General features: G+C 32.0%; 1 protein-coding gene across 1 annotated transcript; it reads left to right on the forward strand.

Moving 5' to 3' along the window:
* Window positions 1-7047: 7047 nt before the first annotated feature.
* LOC136976665 (biotinidase-like) lies at window positions 7048-18689 on the forward strand. Its single transcript, XM_067272016.1, has 3 exons — window positions 7048-7154; window positions 16981-17184; window positions 17250-18689. The coding sequence occupies exons 2-3, from the start codon at window positions 16993-16995 to the stop codon at window positions 18549-18551; spliced, it is 1494 nt and encodes a 497-aa protein (XP_067128117.1). The 5' UTR covers window positions 7048-7154; window positions 16981-16992; the 3' UTR covers window positions 18552-18689.
* The last annotated feature ends 56 nt before the right edge of the window (window positions 18690-18745 follow it).

Consider the following 18745-nt stretch of genomic DNA (forward strand, 5'->3'; position numbering starts at 1 on the left):
GGCGGATGCGTCGGTTCCCCCATTTAGGCACCCTATTTATATTATGGGTGGTGTTGCGAGGTGGTCAAGTGACCGAGTGATGTCGAAATGAGGTCGTATGCAGCGGTGCCCATAGATTATAAAAAAAGAGGACACAAGAAATAAAAAAGGGGGCATCATTGATTATTCAAGAAGCTTCAAAACCGATTCAATGCCGGATCAACACTTCTGCAAGCTGGCACTGGTTCTAAATTGCCCTTGAAAACAAGGAATATTTCTTATTTTCAAGGACAAGTTTCGGTTAACATACGACATTCACGGGACAATGGATAAATATCGTTCATTAGTTTCTTTTATAATTGCAAATAAATTAACAATTTATACGTTGTCGCTTTATAAAATACATTTATAGAATTTAATTTGTAAGGGTCTTTCGTTTTCTATTAAAATATTGCCTATCGTTATGAAATTATATCAAAGTAGAAATATAGGCCACGATTTCACCAGGCAAAATTTCTATCTAATTGTGCAATATTTTATCATTTATCATTTGATTAGCAATTTTTAAAACTTTCACGTGAATTACGTTACACCAGGTTCTTTAATAACCATAAGATGTATGAGTAAGAACTTATAATTGGAATTAAATATTCCTGTGGCTCTAATTAAATTTGATTGAAATTCCACACTAAATATCGTATTAACTTAAAGGTTAAAAGGTGTACGATTTAATTAAATATATCTTAAAGTAAATTTTATTCGAAAATTTTAGAAAGGAAAATAAATTTCTCTAATAAACAATAGCCGAAGTAATATTTCTTCGTACCACTTAATATTGCTAAACTTCCTGTAATAATATGTTTAAAAAAACAAAAGAACCAATTAAACTTAGAAGTAAACACCTCAAGTAAAACTGAATATATTTTTTTCGGTCGAGATCCAGTAAAAATTTTCTACAAATTTTAAAAATACTATAATTTGTTTAAATATCCAATTAAAACAAATAAGATCAAATACTAAAAATTATCTGTCAGTATTTCTTCAACAACATTCGAACTGAAATACAGTAACAGCATATCTTAAAAACGAACGGGCAATAAAACAACAATAAACTATATGTAGCACTGAATACAGATATACGCGTGTGTACAATATGCTACTAGAAGCATAAAGTTATTATAAAAATGAACGATCATATTAAGATTTTTTTTTAAAATCTCATCGATTAACGCACCAATAATTCTCAATAATTGTTAAATATTTAAACGGAAAACGGAGGAAGAATTAGAGAAACTGCGTAACATTTAACTTTAATATCTTCCCATTCTTATCATTTTACAGCGAATTTATCACATCGCATTAACAAAGTTCAATCTGTCCTTCCGAACGTTCGACTTACTCGTTAGATTTTTTACTCATATTTAGGTCAAACATGTTCGATAAAAAAACTGTTTGATTCGTGTTATAAACATTAAAAATATTCAAACTAAAGCGCTTTTCGTCTTATAACAAAAATAAATTCTGAAATATCATTATCGAATGATATTTCCGAGAGCGAATAATAATAAATCCATTAACGAGAATAATTATAGTAAATGCGACGGATCGGTTCGTGTGATTATCGAATTCACACGCTATTTAAGCAAAATCACGCGAAGAGTTCTATATAAACACTTTTTGATATTTGAAACATTTTATTGATATCAAATTATTTAGATAAATAAACGAAAATCCTTTAAATTCTGCGAAATTTCATTAGAAAGTTTTGCATTTAATTATTATAAAACTACAACGTATCGCTGTTATTTAAATATTCATTCATCGTTAATTGAAAAATTGGGTATTTTCCTAATTGCGCAAAACTTGTACATCAAAAATAATTTATTGAAAGACATTATTATTTAATCGTTTCATTTTAAATACAATATAATAATCTTTTCACGAATTTGCTTTAAAAATGTAAATCACGGTAATAAATTAATATTCTTCCTGTAAAAAAACCAGAAAAAATGTAGACCTAGAATGAAATTTTAAACAATATAACAAAAATGCAGCAAACAAATTACGAAGTAATGAGATGAGACATGTCACTGTTACCATGGTAGCACCGCCCTTATAATATGTTATTACAAACATCTCTAATCTTACGTATTTTCCTTCGACGAAAATGATTATGGATTTTACCGACATCCACGTTTTATATTACCGAATCACGAATTTTTTCTTTTAGATTTACGTAGCTATTTCTTTTAATAAATACGACGAACAGCGAGTAAAAATATTACATTTGATAAATTTGTACGTTAGTCAATGGACAGATCGGAGTTTTAATCTACAGACAACAAATTAAATTGTAACTTGGTCTAACAAATTTATTTGTTTATTTAAATTTTATTTTAGTATTTTTTATCTTTTTCATTTAAAAACTAATTAAATGAATAAATTCAATTAGTTTACATATTAGTAACCTTCATATTTTATAATATTTGTCTGAAAATAGTATAACAATATTTATTCGAGTTTGAGCATTACCCTTGTCGGTTTTGTTTTTTACTTCGAAATTTTGATACATGTGGCTAACAAAACTAAAATTTTCAATTCAAGACCGAGAAGTTTGGTGCAGTAATTACTAATTTCATTTCTTAATCATCACTTTAACTTAAAGATCATTGACACAACAAACTTAATTAATTGCCAACAATTATATGCTTATAACATAACAGAACGAAACGAAAACATTTTCTAAATACAGGGTGGGCCAGCGAAAACGAAACGGCAGAGTGTTCGTGTTCGTCCAAGCAAAGCGCTCGGACAGGTCGATCTTTTGCTCGAGGGGACATCTTTTGCAATAAAGTTTTTGCGATTCTGAATACAAAAGACAACAAAAAATTTTAAAAACTCATTTATTTTGTATTAACTAATCAAACATTTATTTCGAAAAAAATGTTTGTTTAGTTAATATTCAGAATCGCAAAAACTTTATTGCAAAAGATGTCCCCTCGAGAGTAAAATCGACCTGTCCGAGCGCTTTGCTTGGACGAACACGAACACTCTGCCGTTTCGTTTTCGCTGGCCCACCCTGTATAACATGTGAATGTAAATTAGGAAGACTTGTGCATCTTGAATTTACTTATTATTATACCGAAGCTAATTGAAAGACAATTTGAGTTCAGTCGACTCAAAACATGATGACTAATTTCGGTAAAATCACATTCATTAAAGAAGTAATTATGCTGATCTCTTTCAATTTACATATACGCATGCATTATATAAACATGCTAAAAAATTACGTTAAAATTTCTTCGCAGCAAGTTTATACATACGTCTCGGATTTCAGTCAATTTTTACTAAACTAGTTGTTGCGAGGATAAAGTATCCTCTACGTAATTACTTCTACAGAAGTTTCGAGACTAATTTGCAACACGATAACGAAAACAACACTAGATACGATGAGTATCAACATATCTTTTAATCGGAAATATGTATAAAGAAACACAAGTAAATTTGATCCGACGATCGAGTAAAATTGCTCTTAAAAACATATAACATTAAGATGGGAAGTGTTTCACTTTTATATAATTTTAAACTAATTAATTCGGGATGAAATTTAATTTGATTTCCTATACCATATTTTCGACATCCATAGAACTGGGAGAAAAATCAATTCGTTGTATAATCTAATAATATAAATGCGCAAAATGAAAGTATGTCATAAACAATTCGTTAGAAAGTAATTTCAAAAAGAAATAACACTGTAAATGTACTGTACATAAAGCAAATTTATTATCATTAATATTACTATTTTTATGAAAAAATAGACTACGTATTTATTGCAGTTCCTATAGTTCAAAACAGAGAGATTAACCAGTTTCGTTGCTACTTGTATCTTTTAATTTTTTCCTCATACTTTACGTAGAAAGAAAACTTGCAGAATCTCATTCATTATTATGAAATCGCTATTGGGAATAAAAGTATATAAATTCAGAAACGTTATGAAAAGAGACAAGTGTTCTAAATAGTTCATTTATTTCTCCATGATTAATTCTTCTCATTTATTATTACATTTTCAAGTTTACAAATTTCTTCTTGTATAAATAACAACTAACAATGATATATTGTATGCTTTTTTTTATTTAACTCTTTCCGCCCTGTGGGCACTAAGAGGGCCTCTTTTAGTAGGCCCATTATGGGTTCGGCCAGGCCCACAATGGGGCGACCGGGTGGTGAGGGACGGGGCCCGACATATCCGAACGGACCACCCCCCGAAAAATTCCTGAGGATTATTCGACCCGTTCGGATTCGATCCCAGGTCCCCCAGAGCGGTAGGCTGCCACCTTTACCGCTCGGCCATCCGGCCGTCAATAATGATATATTGTAATGCTTTATGTAATGTAGGCTACGTGAAAAATAACACTAGGGATTACAGCTATAAATTGTAATCCCTAGTGTTGTTTTTTCACATAGCCTACATTACATAAAGCATTACAGTATATCAACGGTTTGAGATAAATATTTAATCAACCCGTCTTCTTTTTATTAATAAAGAATTATTTAAAGCAGCGGTTCCCAACCTTTTTTCATTACGTACCACCGTGTCATTTCCAACTTCCCAACGAGGAACGCATGCGCAAATCTCGCACTGCCTATTTGTAGTGTGTGTAATCATTTTGAATTTTATTTTGACTCGGTTCTTGGTCACCTGAGTACCTACAAGTCTGTTTTTTTTTATGCGCGCATGATTTGAGCACCTAATACTCTGTGCCAAATTGCAACTTTTGACACGCACTCCTTCATACATCTAAGCTGGTAACACAGCAGGCAGTACGAAATTAATAAAAATACTGAATAAATAATGAAAAAATTACCGTTTGTAGAGAAAATCTGGAGAAACTAACTATGTCCTTTTCCTTGCTAACAATAAAAAATACTTTTTTCAAACAACACGTGGGGATATTGTAGAGAGATAATAATAATAACGGTAATATACCCACCATCAAACGTCCGTAGCATAATCACTAATCACACATAATGGTATCACCACTATCATTGACCAACTGCGCAACATTTATTGATCTGTTACATTGTACAATCGGCAACATAAGTTTTTATTTCTATTTTTGCATTTCGAAATGTATATTATAGTTTGTGATTTATAGTGCAAGGAACAATTTTTACCTAATAATTTTTTAATACTATTAATTTGTGATACATAATATATTATTTTTCCTGCCATAATAACTAACTTTTTTCTATACCGTTAAACAACCTATCGCGTACCGATGTACGCGGTTGGGAATCGCTGATTTAAAGTAATTAAAATTAAGTAAGAATAAGAATTTTGCGCAAAACGTTTTAAATATTTTCATTATCTTTCTTATTAACATATTTTATTTTTTGTTTAAAAGCTATTATATATGCATAAACCTATAATATCTTATATATAAAATTCTCGTGTCACAATGTTAGTTACCTTACTCCTCCGAAACGGCTTTACCGATTTTTACCAAATTTTATATGCATATTCAGTAGGTCTGAGAATCGGCTACTATCTATTTTTCATACCCCTACACCATTTCCCCCTTTCAAAAATATATTTATATATGGATTAAGGCTTTTATGTCCAACAGATGGCGCTAACTTCCGACGACCTAAGTTTGCTTTTCTGTCAGGCATTATGCTTTTCTGTGAGAATGGACTGAAGCAGATCATTTTCTATCTATCTACATAAATAAAATATAACGTTCGTTTGTTCCTACCGATTCCTTTGAAATTTTGACACAACGTTGCATTCGAATACGCACGTGTTTTTATATAATATACATGTCGAAATTTCCCCCAGTGGGGGGAGATGGACGGGATTAAGGCTTACCGTGAAGAACTCGGTTTCTATTATACTATTTTACATGCGGTTTTTTGCGTTTTTAATTGCGTTTTAATACGTTACGTCAACAGAATATACACTAAAAAGGGATTTTTCGATATTCCCCAGCGGGAAAAGTGACGGGATTAAGGCTTACTGTGAAGAACTCGGCTTTTATTATACTATTTTAGATGCGTTTTTGATTGCGTTTTAATAGGGTACGTCAAGAGAATGTACACTAAGAAGGGATTTTTTGAAATTTCCCCCACGGGGGAAGTGTTATACATTTATAATAGATACATTTTGAGCCACAGCAACGCGTAGCCGGGTCAGCTAGTTTAGTACATAATCACATTGCACTAATTTTATACATTGAGAAAATACCGACAGTATAAAAAATTTAGTCCCTAGTATTGATAATTACATTATTTCTAAATTTATTGTCAGATTACGCAGATTATCATAATTTTCATAAGTAACCCTTATGATATACTTATTTATGTATTGTAAATGTAATTTTTATTATTTATATACTATTCTGGTATCTACAAATCTTGTATTTAAAAGTTCAGTGGAAAAAAAAATAAATAAAATATTTTGTTACATACGCAGATACTATATTATCTAGAATTAAACATTGCATATGAAATCCATTTAAAATTGGAAAAACCCGCTTTAATCAACAATTACCCAAAATATTTATTATTGATATTTAAATTATCTGAATTTTTTAAAGTATTCAAGTTTATACTTCTCAGTATTTTACAATTTTATAATTCAAAAAATGGTAAAATATTACATCGTATTTTTAAAAACTCACATGAATTAACTTCTCAAAGCAATTATATTGTTTTTTTAAACGGACATAAAATACTGTATCATTCTAATAATTAAATTGTGAGATTAAAGTATTGTTTAGTATAACAACATTAGTCATTCTCTTCTAAAAGTATAATATTTTTTAAATAAATTTAATCTGGAATTTATAAAACAAAGCAATTTTTCTCATTCACACAAATGCATATTCTTTACTCTTGTCTGGAAAACAAACTGTGATAACCTTTACATTTATATGCATAAGTCTATAAAAAGTAAAAGTGAAAGTAGTTTACAAATACTAAACAGGTTACTTTCAACTTTTTCTCCATCCTGTTCGCAAAAGTTGCTTTATCACAACATTTACTAATAATTTATGATGATGTCATTTGTAAGAAATACGATTGGTTATATTTGTGAATCTCTTGTCATTCTTGGAACCTGTCTGTGTTGTGGGTATTTATCTGAACTCTTACAGAAGAAAACAACAGATTCCTCGGTAAGTTAAGATACTTAAAGTCGCCGCGATAATTTCATTAAAATTTTCTCTCCCCCATACTCTGTGTAGTTTATGTTTAATTTGTGTTCTAGCTATTTTCGTCTATAATTTCACGTGATTTATATAATTGAGCTATGATATTCATCCGATTTTTAAAATTTATTTTCTTTAAAATAGATTTTGTATGTATCCTATCAAAAAGTTAAATGCATATTTGTGAACAATTAGTTACATGAAAATCAATTTTAGAAGCAAGTATAGAAGTATCGATGTAGTTAACACAGTTTTAGTACAAATTTGATAAAATCTGTTCAATATTTTCTTTAATCAAGCACTTCTAAATTTTAATGAGTTCATATTAAAAATTTTTTCAGGCATTATATTAAATTTAAATATCAACCAATAGTCATTTGTTAATATCAGGTATTAGAAACATTGGAATTTATAGCCAGCCAGTTTCTTGTCTGTTTCTGTTTACCAATACATATCCTAATCAATGACGGAATGTATTATCTAGGCCTATTATTCGATTATCTTTCTCTTACAAAAGGGGGTACTGTAGATGTTTAAAACTTGTGACAAACTTACTATCAGATATAATTAAATGGAGCGGGTAAAGCTAATATTTTTACAACATTCGCCTTAACATATCCGAGATGTTTTAATTCAAAAGTGTAAATAAAATTCTCGGTTTTAAACTAAATAGCTGAGTTATAATTTATAAAATTTTTGAAATGCACATTTATTTTTCACAACCATCAAAGTATAAGAAAGAATTTTTTCTTTGTTTTAAGTAAATGAAGTTTAACATAGTTAAAAATAGCTCCTCTTCTCACATTTTTAATCCAATTTTCCAGAAATTAGTAATTGTTCGAGGTTTATTTTTCTATAAAATAATAAATTATCGCTCTGGTTTACTTGTTTTGATATTTGACGTTTACATCAATAAAGCTACATCTTTTGCAAAATTTACACGATAATTCTTGAATGGTTTGTAGTAAATTTCGTTTTCAATGTCGTTTTTCGATGTGTATTATAAAATTTTTAAGCACACTTTCGAAATTTAAATGATTTTCATTAAATAATCCTACATCTAATTTTCATTGAGATGTATTTAATATATACATTCATTATCATCATTTTAAATACAGTATTTAATTTAAAATATAATTGAGTTTATTTAAATTCGAATATAGAAGATTTTCATAACATCCGAGATATTTTTAATTATTGTAGGCTAATAAAACTGTATTTAAAACTTATATCTAAGTTAGAAGTATGTAAATGTAGAGTTTTGTAGCCATTGGTCGAACGGTCAAGAAATGTAAAGCGAACAAACAAACAAACGTCCTCATTTATATATATACAAGAAGATGCAACGAAATATAATTTTTCTGAAGATTTTTACATTTGTCATTTACATTTTTACATTTACAAGATTTTTACATTTGCCACCTCTGGTTACACTGTAATAACACATAGTGTTATCCAGAGATGGCAAATATCAATTTTTTCGAATTCGAATATTAACCGGATTTCAAATATTCGAATACTCAGTAAACTTAATTAATGACCTTATATAACATAATTTAGTAATATAAAGAAATAAACAAAAAACTTAAAAGTATTTAAGCCAATTAAGTGGAATTATTAAATAAACGATACAACATTATTAGACAATTGATTAAATTCTACGAAATGAACTTTGTTTTTTGACAATGCCTTCTTTTTAGATATTCTTATTTCATCTGCAATAGATTAATATATATTGTTCTTATTTTCACAAACTCTAGACTTTTATTTACGAAAAGAAGCATTCGAACACTTTCCTGATTTAATCTACTTCTTTTCTTGTAGAATATTAATAGATTATTATTATATTATAACGCCTCTTCGAATACTTCACCCAACAGGCGCTATCTTTACGTATGACACAATGCCGAAGTCTTCGTAGTAATATTCGCCCATCTCTAATTGTAACTATAAATAACTTTTTTTTTTTTTAACTCTTTCCGCCCTGTAGGCACTAAGAGGGCCTCTTTTACAAGGCCCATTATGGGTTCGGCCAGGCCCACAATGGAACGACCGGGTGGTGAGGGAACTATAAATAACTAGTAGAAGACTTTTGTCAAACCCCAAAAATAAATTATGTTTAAGGTTTTATTGTGTAGCTACAGCTACAGCTTCTTTCTCTATTGCGGCTTTTATAATATAACTAGCTGACCCGGCAAACGTTGTTTTGCCATATAAATTATTTCTAGGTAATTTTAGCTGACCCGTAATTTTAGTTGTTGTGGCTCAAAATGTATCTATTATAAATGTATAACACTTCCCCCGTGGGGGGAATTTCAAAAAATCCCTTCTTAGTGTACATTCTCTTGACGTACCCTATTAAAACGCAATCAAAAACGCATCTAAAATAGTATAATAAAAGCCAAGTTCTTCACAGTAAGCCTTAATCCCGTCACTTTTCCCGCTGGGGAATATCGAAAAATCCCTTTTTAGTGTATATTCTGTTGACGTAACGTATTAAAACGCAATTAAAAACGCAAAAAACCGCATGTAAAATAGTATAATAGAAGCCGAGTTCTAGATATACGTACTTAACACCTTACTCTTGCCGAGAAAAAATATATTTATTTGCAACAAACAAACAAACGTTTTCAGCCTGCTTCACAGGCCATCTTCAGGCTTGGAATACATTTGAAATTAAAATTCCATCCATGGAATACAAAAATTCAAATTCAAAATTAAATAAGGTACAATCAAAATAAAATATTGAATAACTAACATAAAGCAAAAAATAACAAAAAATATATAAAAATGTAACAAATGAATACGTAAGCATTAATAAATGCAAATTTCTAAGACATACAATAAAACCATTATATTGATTGGTTAGAGCCCTTATTAAACTTCTTAACCATAAACTTCCATGCAGAGGGAAGACTTTCTGCGTCCCTCGCATTAAGACAGCCTTCTTGTAATCTACTTCTAAAAATCTGCAACTTTTCCGCTGTCAAGGCTAATGATGGAGACGATAAAGGATTTATGATGGCCGCCTCATTCCATTTGACCGTAGCTCCTGGCGCTTGCGCCATTTGGGACAAAACTGTTGCATTAGACCCCTTTCTGATATTATAACTATGCTCCTTGATTCTAATTCCTAAACTTCTAGTGGTTACTCCGATGTAATCTTTTTTAACGCCCAATTGCATGTTTTCATACGGAATTTTATAAACTCCTGCTTTCTCTTCTGCCTTTATAACATCTTTATCATTCCTGAGGATTTTGTATAAATTAGGGGCCCTTTTTATAAGCATCTTCGAACTTTTTCTGTGTGCTATTTCTTTCATGACTGTATTCATACTTTCATTATATGTAAACTTTACAAATTTATTGGGAGCATTCTTAAAACATCCTTTCTTGATGTTGTGTTCATATTTCTTAATTATTCCTAGAATTGTACTTTTTTGGTAACCTAGGGTCCTGGCTACATTTATTATTCTATTTATTTCTTTCGTCCTGTCTTGTACTCTTTCGCAATACAAAAAGGCTCTTCTTATTAAAGCCCTGAAAGCTGCAATTTTATATTTATACGGATCCTTGGATTGGGAGGGAATATACAATGGGCTGTGGGATGGTTTAATAAAAACACTAGTGGACAAGTGGCCTTTTTTGAATGTGATATCGATGTCGAGAAAATGCAGATTCAAGGAACTTTTCTGCTCCAATCTTAAAGTAAGGCCATCATTGTTATCATTGATCTTATCTAAAAAATCCTTAATTCTGCTGTTACTTCTCCATAATATAAGTAGGTCATCAACGTATCTGCTGAAATACACGATATCATCCTTAAAACCATGAAAAATTCTTCTTTCCAGCCTCCTAACTACCAATTCGCATAGGATCCCTGAGAGTGGACTTCCCATAGGGACCCCTCTTCTCTGTCTGTAGACCTGTCCATTAAACACGAAACAAGACTCCCGGCAGACCAAACTAGTTAAACTCTCTACCTCTTCCGTATAACTAAGCAATTCCGAGTTATTGCTGTATAAGAAATCCAATAGTGCCTCCTCGCACGATTCTATCCTTACTGACGGATACATGCTCTCATAGTCGAAAACCGTTGCAACCTCATCCTCCATTAATGCTATACTTTGCAGATCCTTAACCACCTTCATAGGATCACGGGCAACAAGAGTATCCGTGTCTAGTTGCAAGGATAAGTATTCATGCAATTTCTTTTCTAACACAAACGTGGGACCCCTGCACTTCTCTACAACAGGTCTTATTTCTTTACCGGTTTTATGCACCTTCGCGAAAGCAAATAATCTAGGTGTTCCTGGCCTAGGGTTCCTGCATTTCTTGAGAAAAGGCAAAACTTTGGAAAGCTTAGAGACCTCCAGTTTCCTGACCCTTCTATCCAAGCTTCCAATAAGATTGCTGTTGATCTTTTCACACTCCGTCTTTTCGATGTAATCCATTAGTGCTTCGTTATATGTACTCCTTTTCATGATGACTAGTTGTTTACTTTTGTCAGCCCTAGTCAAGACCAAATCATTATGTTTTAACCAATTCTTCGTGAGCCGGATGTCACTACTCCTAAAATCCTGCTTACGGCCCCTCTGCCTGTTGTTGAGGACTGCTTTCCATCTGAAGTACTCTTTTTCTAAATCGTCTAGCCCAACAATGCCTCTTTCAATTTCCTGTACTGAGGTTTCCCAATCCATAGCCTCCACAGGCACAAAATTTGGGCCTTTTATTAGAAGCTTCTTAATTCTTCCTGGTACCTCAATTTGGTCCCACGCGCGGAAAGCAATAAGATTTTTCTTTGTACTTCTAACCTTTTGTTTACGTATAATCCATTTTAATTTCTTTACATAATTACTAGTAGAATTCTTCTGGACTGCTTCAGCTAGATCGACCACTCTTTTATTCACATCAACTAGTTTCTCTGGATCTTCAGGACTTCTTCAGGCAAGCCATACAAAACCTGAATTTCAGTGAACTGCATTCCGTAGGAACGCTGATTCGGTAGATTGACATAGGGAATACTCCATTCCTTAAACAAGCCTTTAAAAAATCCAATTTGCATTTAGCTTTAACCAACCTTAAAGTTAACTTCCTGTATCTTTTGCAAAGTTTCACCGGTGCCGCCATATCAATAATATTATAAAGCACTCAGCAAATCATTATAGATATACGTACTTAACACCTTACTCTTGCCGAGAAAAAATATATTTATTTGCAACAAACAAACAAACGTTTTCAGCCTGCTTCACAGGCCATCTTCAGGCTTGGAATACATTTGAAATTAAAATTCCATCCATGGAATACAAAAATTCAAATTCAAAATTAAATAAGGTACAATCAAAATAAAATATTGAATAACTAACATAAAGCAAAAAATAACAAAAAATATATAAAAATGTAACAAATGAATACGTAAGCATTAATAAATGCAAATTTCTAAGACATACAATAAAACCATTATATTGATTGGTTAGAGCCCTTATTAAACTTCTTAACCATAAACTTCCATGCAGAGGGAAGACTTTCTGCGTCCCTCGCATTAAGACAGCCTTCTTGTAATCTACTTCTAAAAATCTGCAACTTTTCCGCTGTCAAGGCTAATGATGGAGACGATAAAGGATTTATGATGGCCGCCTCATTCCATTTGACCGTAGCTCCTGGCGCTTGCGCCATTTGGGACAAAACTGTTGCATTAGACCCCTTTCTGATATTATAACTATGCTCCTTGATTCTAATTCCTAAACTTCTAGTGGTTACTCCGATGTAATCTTTTTTAACGCCCAATTGCATGTTTTCATACGGAATTTTATAAACTCCTGCTTTCTCTTCTGCCTTTATAACATCTTTATCATTCCTGAGGATTTTGTATAAATTAGGGGCCCTTTTTATAAGCATCTTCGCCTTTATAACATCTTTATCATTCCTGAGGATTTTGTATAGAATAAGGAGGCATGTTTATAAGATCTAATGCTTTCCCTAATTTATACAAAATCCTCAGGAATGATAAAGATGTTATAAAGGCAGAAGAGAAAGCAGGAGTTTATAAAATTCCGTATGAAAACATGCAATTGGGCGTTAAAAAAGATTACATCGGAGTAACCACTAGAAGTTTAGGAATTAGAATCAAGGAGCATAGTTATAATATCAGAAAGGGGTCTAATGCAACAGTTTTGTCCCAAATGGCGCAAGCGCCAGGAGCTACGGTCAAATGGAATGAGGCGGCCATCATAAATCCTTTATCGTCTCCATCATTAGCCTTGACAGCGGAAAAGTTGCAGATTTTTAGAAGTAGATTACAAGAAGGCTGTCTTAATGCGAGGGACGCAGAAAGTCTTCCCTCTGCATGGAAGTTTATGGTTAAGAAGTTTAATAAGGGCTCTAACCAATCAATATAATGGTTTTATTGTATGTCTTAGAAATTTGCATTTATTAATGCTTACGTATTCATTTGTTACATTTTTATATATTTTTTGTTATTTTTTGCTTTATGTTAGTTATTCAATATTTTATTTTGATTGTACCTTATTTAATTTTGAATTTGAATTTTTGTATTCCATGGATGGAATTTTAATTTCAAATGTATTCCAAGCCTGAAGATGGCCTGTGAAGCAGGCTGAAAACGTTTGTTTGTTTGTTGCAAATAAATATATTTTTTCTCGGCAAGAGTAAGGTGTTAAGTACGTATATCTATAATGATTTGCTGAGTGCTTTATAATATTATTGAAGCCGAGTTCTTCAAGGTAAGCCTTAATCCCGTTCATCTCCCCCCACTGGGGGGAATTTCGACATGTATATTATACAAAAACACGTGCGTATTCGAATGCAACGTTGTGTCAAAATTTCAATGGAATCGGTAGGAACAAACGAACGTTATATTTTATTTATATAGATAGATAGAAAATGATCTGCTTCAGTCCATTCTCACAGAAAAGCATAATGCCTGACAGAAAAGCAAACTTAGGTCGTCGGAAGTTAGCGCCATCTGTTGGACATAAAAGCCTTAATCCATATATAAATATATTTTTGAAAGGAGGGAAATGGTGTATAGGTATGAAAAATAGATAGTAGCCGATTCTCAGACCTACTGAATATGCATATGAAATTTGGTAAAAATCGGTAAAGCCGTTTCGGAGGAGTAAGATAACTAACATTGTGACACGAGAATTTTATATATAAGATAACATTAATTATTGTGTTAAACAAGAGGTGGGAGAACACTCGAATACTTGAAATAATTCGATATTCGATATCTCAAATATTATGTTGATAAAAAAAATTAATACCAATACTACGAATACTTTGAATATCGCTCCATACGTCTCAGTGGCGGATCCAGAAGTACCCAAAAAGGGAGCAAAGTCAAAGCCTTTAAATATTTTATTAATTAATGAGGGCCTTTTATTAACACGTGTACGACGTATTAAGGACGGTCCGATAAACTGATGCAAAAAATGTTTTTTAAGAACAACGTTTTGAAATTCGAACAAATTTTATTTTATTTTACTTTTTTTGTCTATGGTATCCGCCACTGTGTAGAGACAGCATCTCTTCAGCATTCTAATTTAATTTGTGACAAGAAAGAAAGCGGCCTAGATCCCAAACGTTTTGGAATTCTTGTTTTCTTAAATAAAAATGAGAATGAGTAAAATTTATCCAGATACCTATAAAATATAATAATGAAATATAATTTTATATATCCTTTTGTATACTTAACTATACTCTAAACCAGTGTCTCTCAACCATTTTACTCATCGCGAACCGCTAAAAGTATGCATAATTTTATGTGAACCGGTAATTATAAGCGACTATGAATTATGCTTATTTATTACTCTTATGTATGCTTATCTGGAGTTACTGTACGTACTTGGTTACGTATAGTAACTTTAGATTACTATCAATACTTAAATGTCGCCCGAAATCAACTGTGCCAGCGTCAGTACGATAAAACTATTTTTCTGCGGACCGGTGAAATTTTTTCGGGTACAAGAAGGTGGGAAACACTGCTTTAAACAAAATATATTTATTTTTTAATAAATGAATTTCTCGAGAGTACTTAAGTAATTTGGCATTAAATTTCTTTTCTCCAGAAACGAAACGTATCGAGAAAACAGGACCACTAATTAAAAATTACTTTACAGTAAATAATATTTCTTTAAACACTATTAATTAAAGCGTGAGAAAATGGATAACTCATCGAACAATACAAAAATATATACAGGTATCCCCCGTATAACACGGAAGTTATGTTACAAAAATTTGCCGTGTTATGCGAATCCGTGTTATACGAAACAAAGAACTAGTACAAAAAGGGGGCTTAAATCAAAAATTAAAAAACATGCTATTATATTTACGTAATTAAGATAAATATCTTTATTAAAATTTTCTCAAGAAGTGATACATATTAATATAAATTAAACAATACCAAAAGCAGAAGCATCGCGATCTGGCAACATGAAACAAGTTTCGAGAAGGAACACGTGTATCGACAGAAAGCGGGAAAGGAAAATTTACATACTGTACTTAGTGCGTACGCGCTCGAATGAAAAATGTCAAATGGGATATCTTTGGCAATTGACTAAATTCTACGAAATGAACTTTGTTTTTTGACAATGCCTTTTTTTTAGATATTCTTATTTCATCTGCAATAGATTAATATATATTGTTCTTATTTTCACAAACTCTAGACTTCTATTTACGAAAAGAAGCATTCGAACACTTTCCTGATTTAATCTACTTCTTTTCTTGTAGAATGTTAATAGATTATTATTATGTTATAACGCCTCTTCGAATACTTCACCCAACAGGCTCAATCTTTACGTATGACGCAATATCGAAGTCTTCGTAGTAATATTCGCCCATCTCTAATTGTAACTATAAATAACTTTTTTTTTTTTTAACTCTTTCCGCCCTGTGGGCACTAAGAGGGCCTCTTTTAGAAGACCCATTATGGGTTCGGCCAGGCCCACAATGGGGCGACCGGGTGGTGAGGGAACTATAAATAACTAGTAGAAAACTTTTGTCAAACCCCAAAAATAAATTATGTTTAAGGTTTTATCGTGTAGCTACAGCTACAGCTTCTTTCCCTATTGTGGCTTTTATAATAAAATAACATTAATTATTGTGTTAAACAAGTGATGGGAAAACACTCGAATACTTAAAAGAATTCGATATTCGATATCTCAAATATTACGTTGATAAAAAAGTGGATTCCAATACTACGAATACTTTGAATATCGCTCCATAGTGCAGTCTCAGTGGCGAATCATTATTATAATTTTCTTAAGAAGTGATACATATTAATATAAATTAAACAACACAAAAAGCAGAAGCGTCGAGATCTGGCAACACGAAACAAGTTTCGAGAAGGAACACGTGTACTGACAGAAGGTGGGAAAGGAAAATTTACATACTGTACTTAGTACGTACGCACTCGAATGAAAAATGTCAAATGGGATATCTTTGGCACTTAAAAGCTTTATCACGTTTATTGAACTGTTGTACGGAGATTTCCCTAATTTCAAATTAGATAAAATTCGCTTTTAATAGTTTTTATTACATTTCATGTTGTACGTGGGCTTTACCCAATTCTCGAACAGTGTCAGAGTGAATCCGTGCTATCTAAGTGCTATGTTATACGGGGGTTACCTGTAATTTCTGTATCTTCTGTTTATTTATTCTTTATCGATTAGTCTAATTGATTCTTCATGTATAGGCAACTGTAGTTTATTAAACTGCCATTATTAATATAAATTATAAATTTCAAGTATCATATCTATGCATTTCCATACAGGGTCTTCTTACAATGTTCTCCGTAGTGTTTGGACTGTTACTGATAGTTGCGGTCAAAGGTCAGGATGTTAACGACCTAGACTACTACACAGTCGCTGTATACGAACACGTGGCAAAAGGTAATTACAAAACAGATCCGATTAAGGAATACATAGAAAAAAATTTGGCCGCTTATGAAAGAGCCGCAACAACAGCTGGTCAATATGTAAGTGCAATCAAAATGTGATACTTACTTCTTTTGTTTCATAATTAAAACTTGCTATATTCCAGAATGTTGACTTATTGGCTTTTCCTGAGTATGGACTCTTTTCATCCACGAAAAGAGAAGTTATAATTGACGATGCCCAATACGTTCCCGATCCGAAAATTGAACAATGGAATCCTTGTTTGGAACCCGACAGATACAACAATTCATATATTTTAGAAAAGTTAAGCTGCATGGCTAAGCAAAATAACTTGGTTATTTTGGCTAATATTCTGTCGAAAGTTCCTTGCAACAATTCTACTGATTGTCCAGACGATAAATTCTATTTTTACAATACCAATGTAGCCTTCAATAGAAGTGGTTTATTAATAGCACGATATAGGAAAACTCATTTGCATTTCGAAATCGGCCTTAACGTCCTTCCAAAACCCGAATTTATTGTATTTTCTACTGATTTTGCCTTAATCGGTACTTTTATTTGCTTCGATATTGTATGGAAAGAATCAGTTCAAATGGTTGAAAAATATAAACCCGATGCTGTTATATTTTCAACTCTATGGTTCGAATTCTTTACACCAGGAATGAGCGATATTCAAGTGCAACAATCTTGGGGAATCACAAATAATGTCACCATTATAACAACAAACAGACAATATCCACAATACGGATCATTAGGAAGCGGAATGTTTTTTGGAGATACTGGAATTGGCAATTACGTTTATATCGCAGATGGTCAATCCAGACTACTGATCTCTAAAGTTCCAAAAAGGGGCGTTACTCCACCGCAAGAATTTCCGCCTCCAACCATTATTGAATTTGGTGATTTTACACCAGGAAAGTCTGATAATAATATATCTTCTGGAGTATGTTCTAGGAAAATACTAGGACCCCCATCAAACAATAACGACTTCAGATGCCAGGATTATGACCTAAGCAACTTTACTTTAGTTAAAGTGAATGCAGGAAATCACGTAGAAGCTTGTAACAATGGACTTTGCTGTAGCGCTAGTTATAAAGTACAGTTATCGGATGAAGACTATTATCTGGCAGTTTTGAATGGAACTTTTACAGCTTCTGAAAGATATACATGGTGGATAGAAGCTTGTTTTCTTGTGCGTTGCGATTCCTTCGAAGGGAAGGCGTGTTCCACCTTTCCTACAAAAGCTAGCACTGTCTTTGAAGAGCTGAAAATCGAAGCTAATTTCACTACTCCATATGTCTATCCCAGCATTTCTATTAGTGGCCTACAACTAGCCCCGAAAAAGAACTGGGATTATGACAATCATAAATTACATTTCAAAACAGAATCTGACAGCCTCTTAGTTGCTACTTTATACGGGAGATCTTATGATAGAGATCCGGAGTAATTTTCTACGTTTATTTCTTATTTTTTATATATAATCTAGAAAAAGTTTTTACTCGATTGTTTTAATTTATGTTAAATGTAAAACTGAAAATTAGTTTGCAATGACAATAAAGTTCTGTTGTGAAATTTTAAAATAGAATCATTACTAGAGGAATCACTACTTATTACTATTTTACAATTTTATTATTAAAAATG

This window comes from Centruroides vittatus, unplaced genomic scaffold, assembly GCF_030686945.1.
Source record: "Centruroides vittatus isolate TY-2023 unplaced genomic scaffold, ASM3068694v2 contig_417, whole genome shotgun sequence".
NCBI lineage: Eukaryota > Metazoa > Arthropoda > Arachnida > Scorpiones > Buthidae > Centruroides > Centruroides vittatus.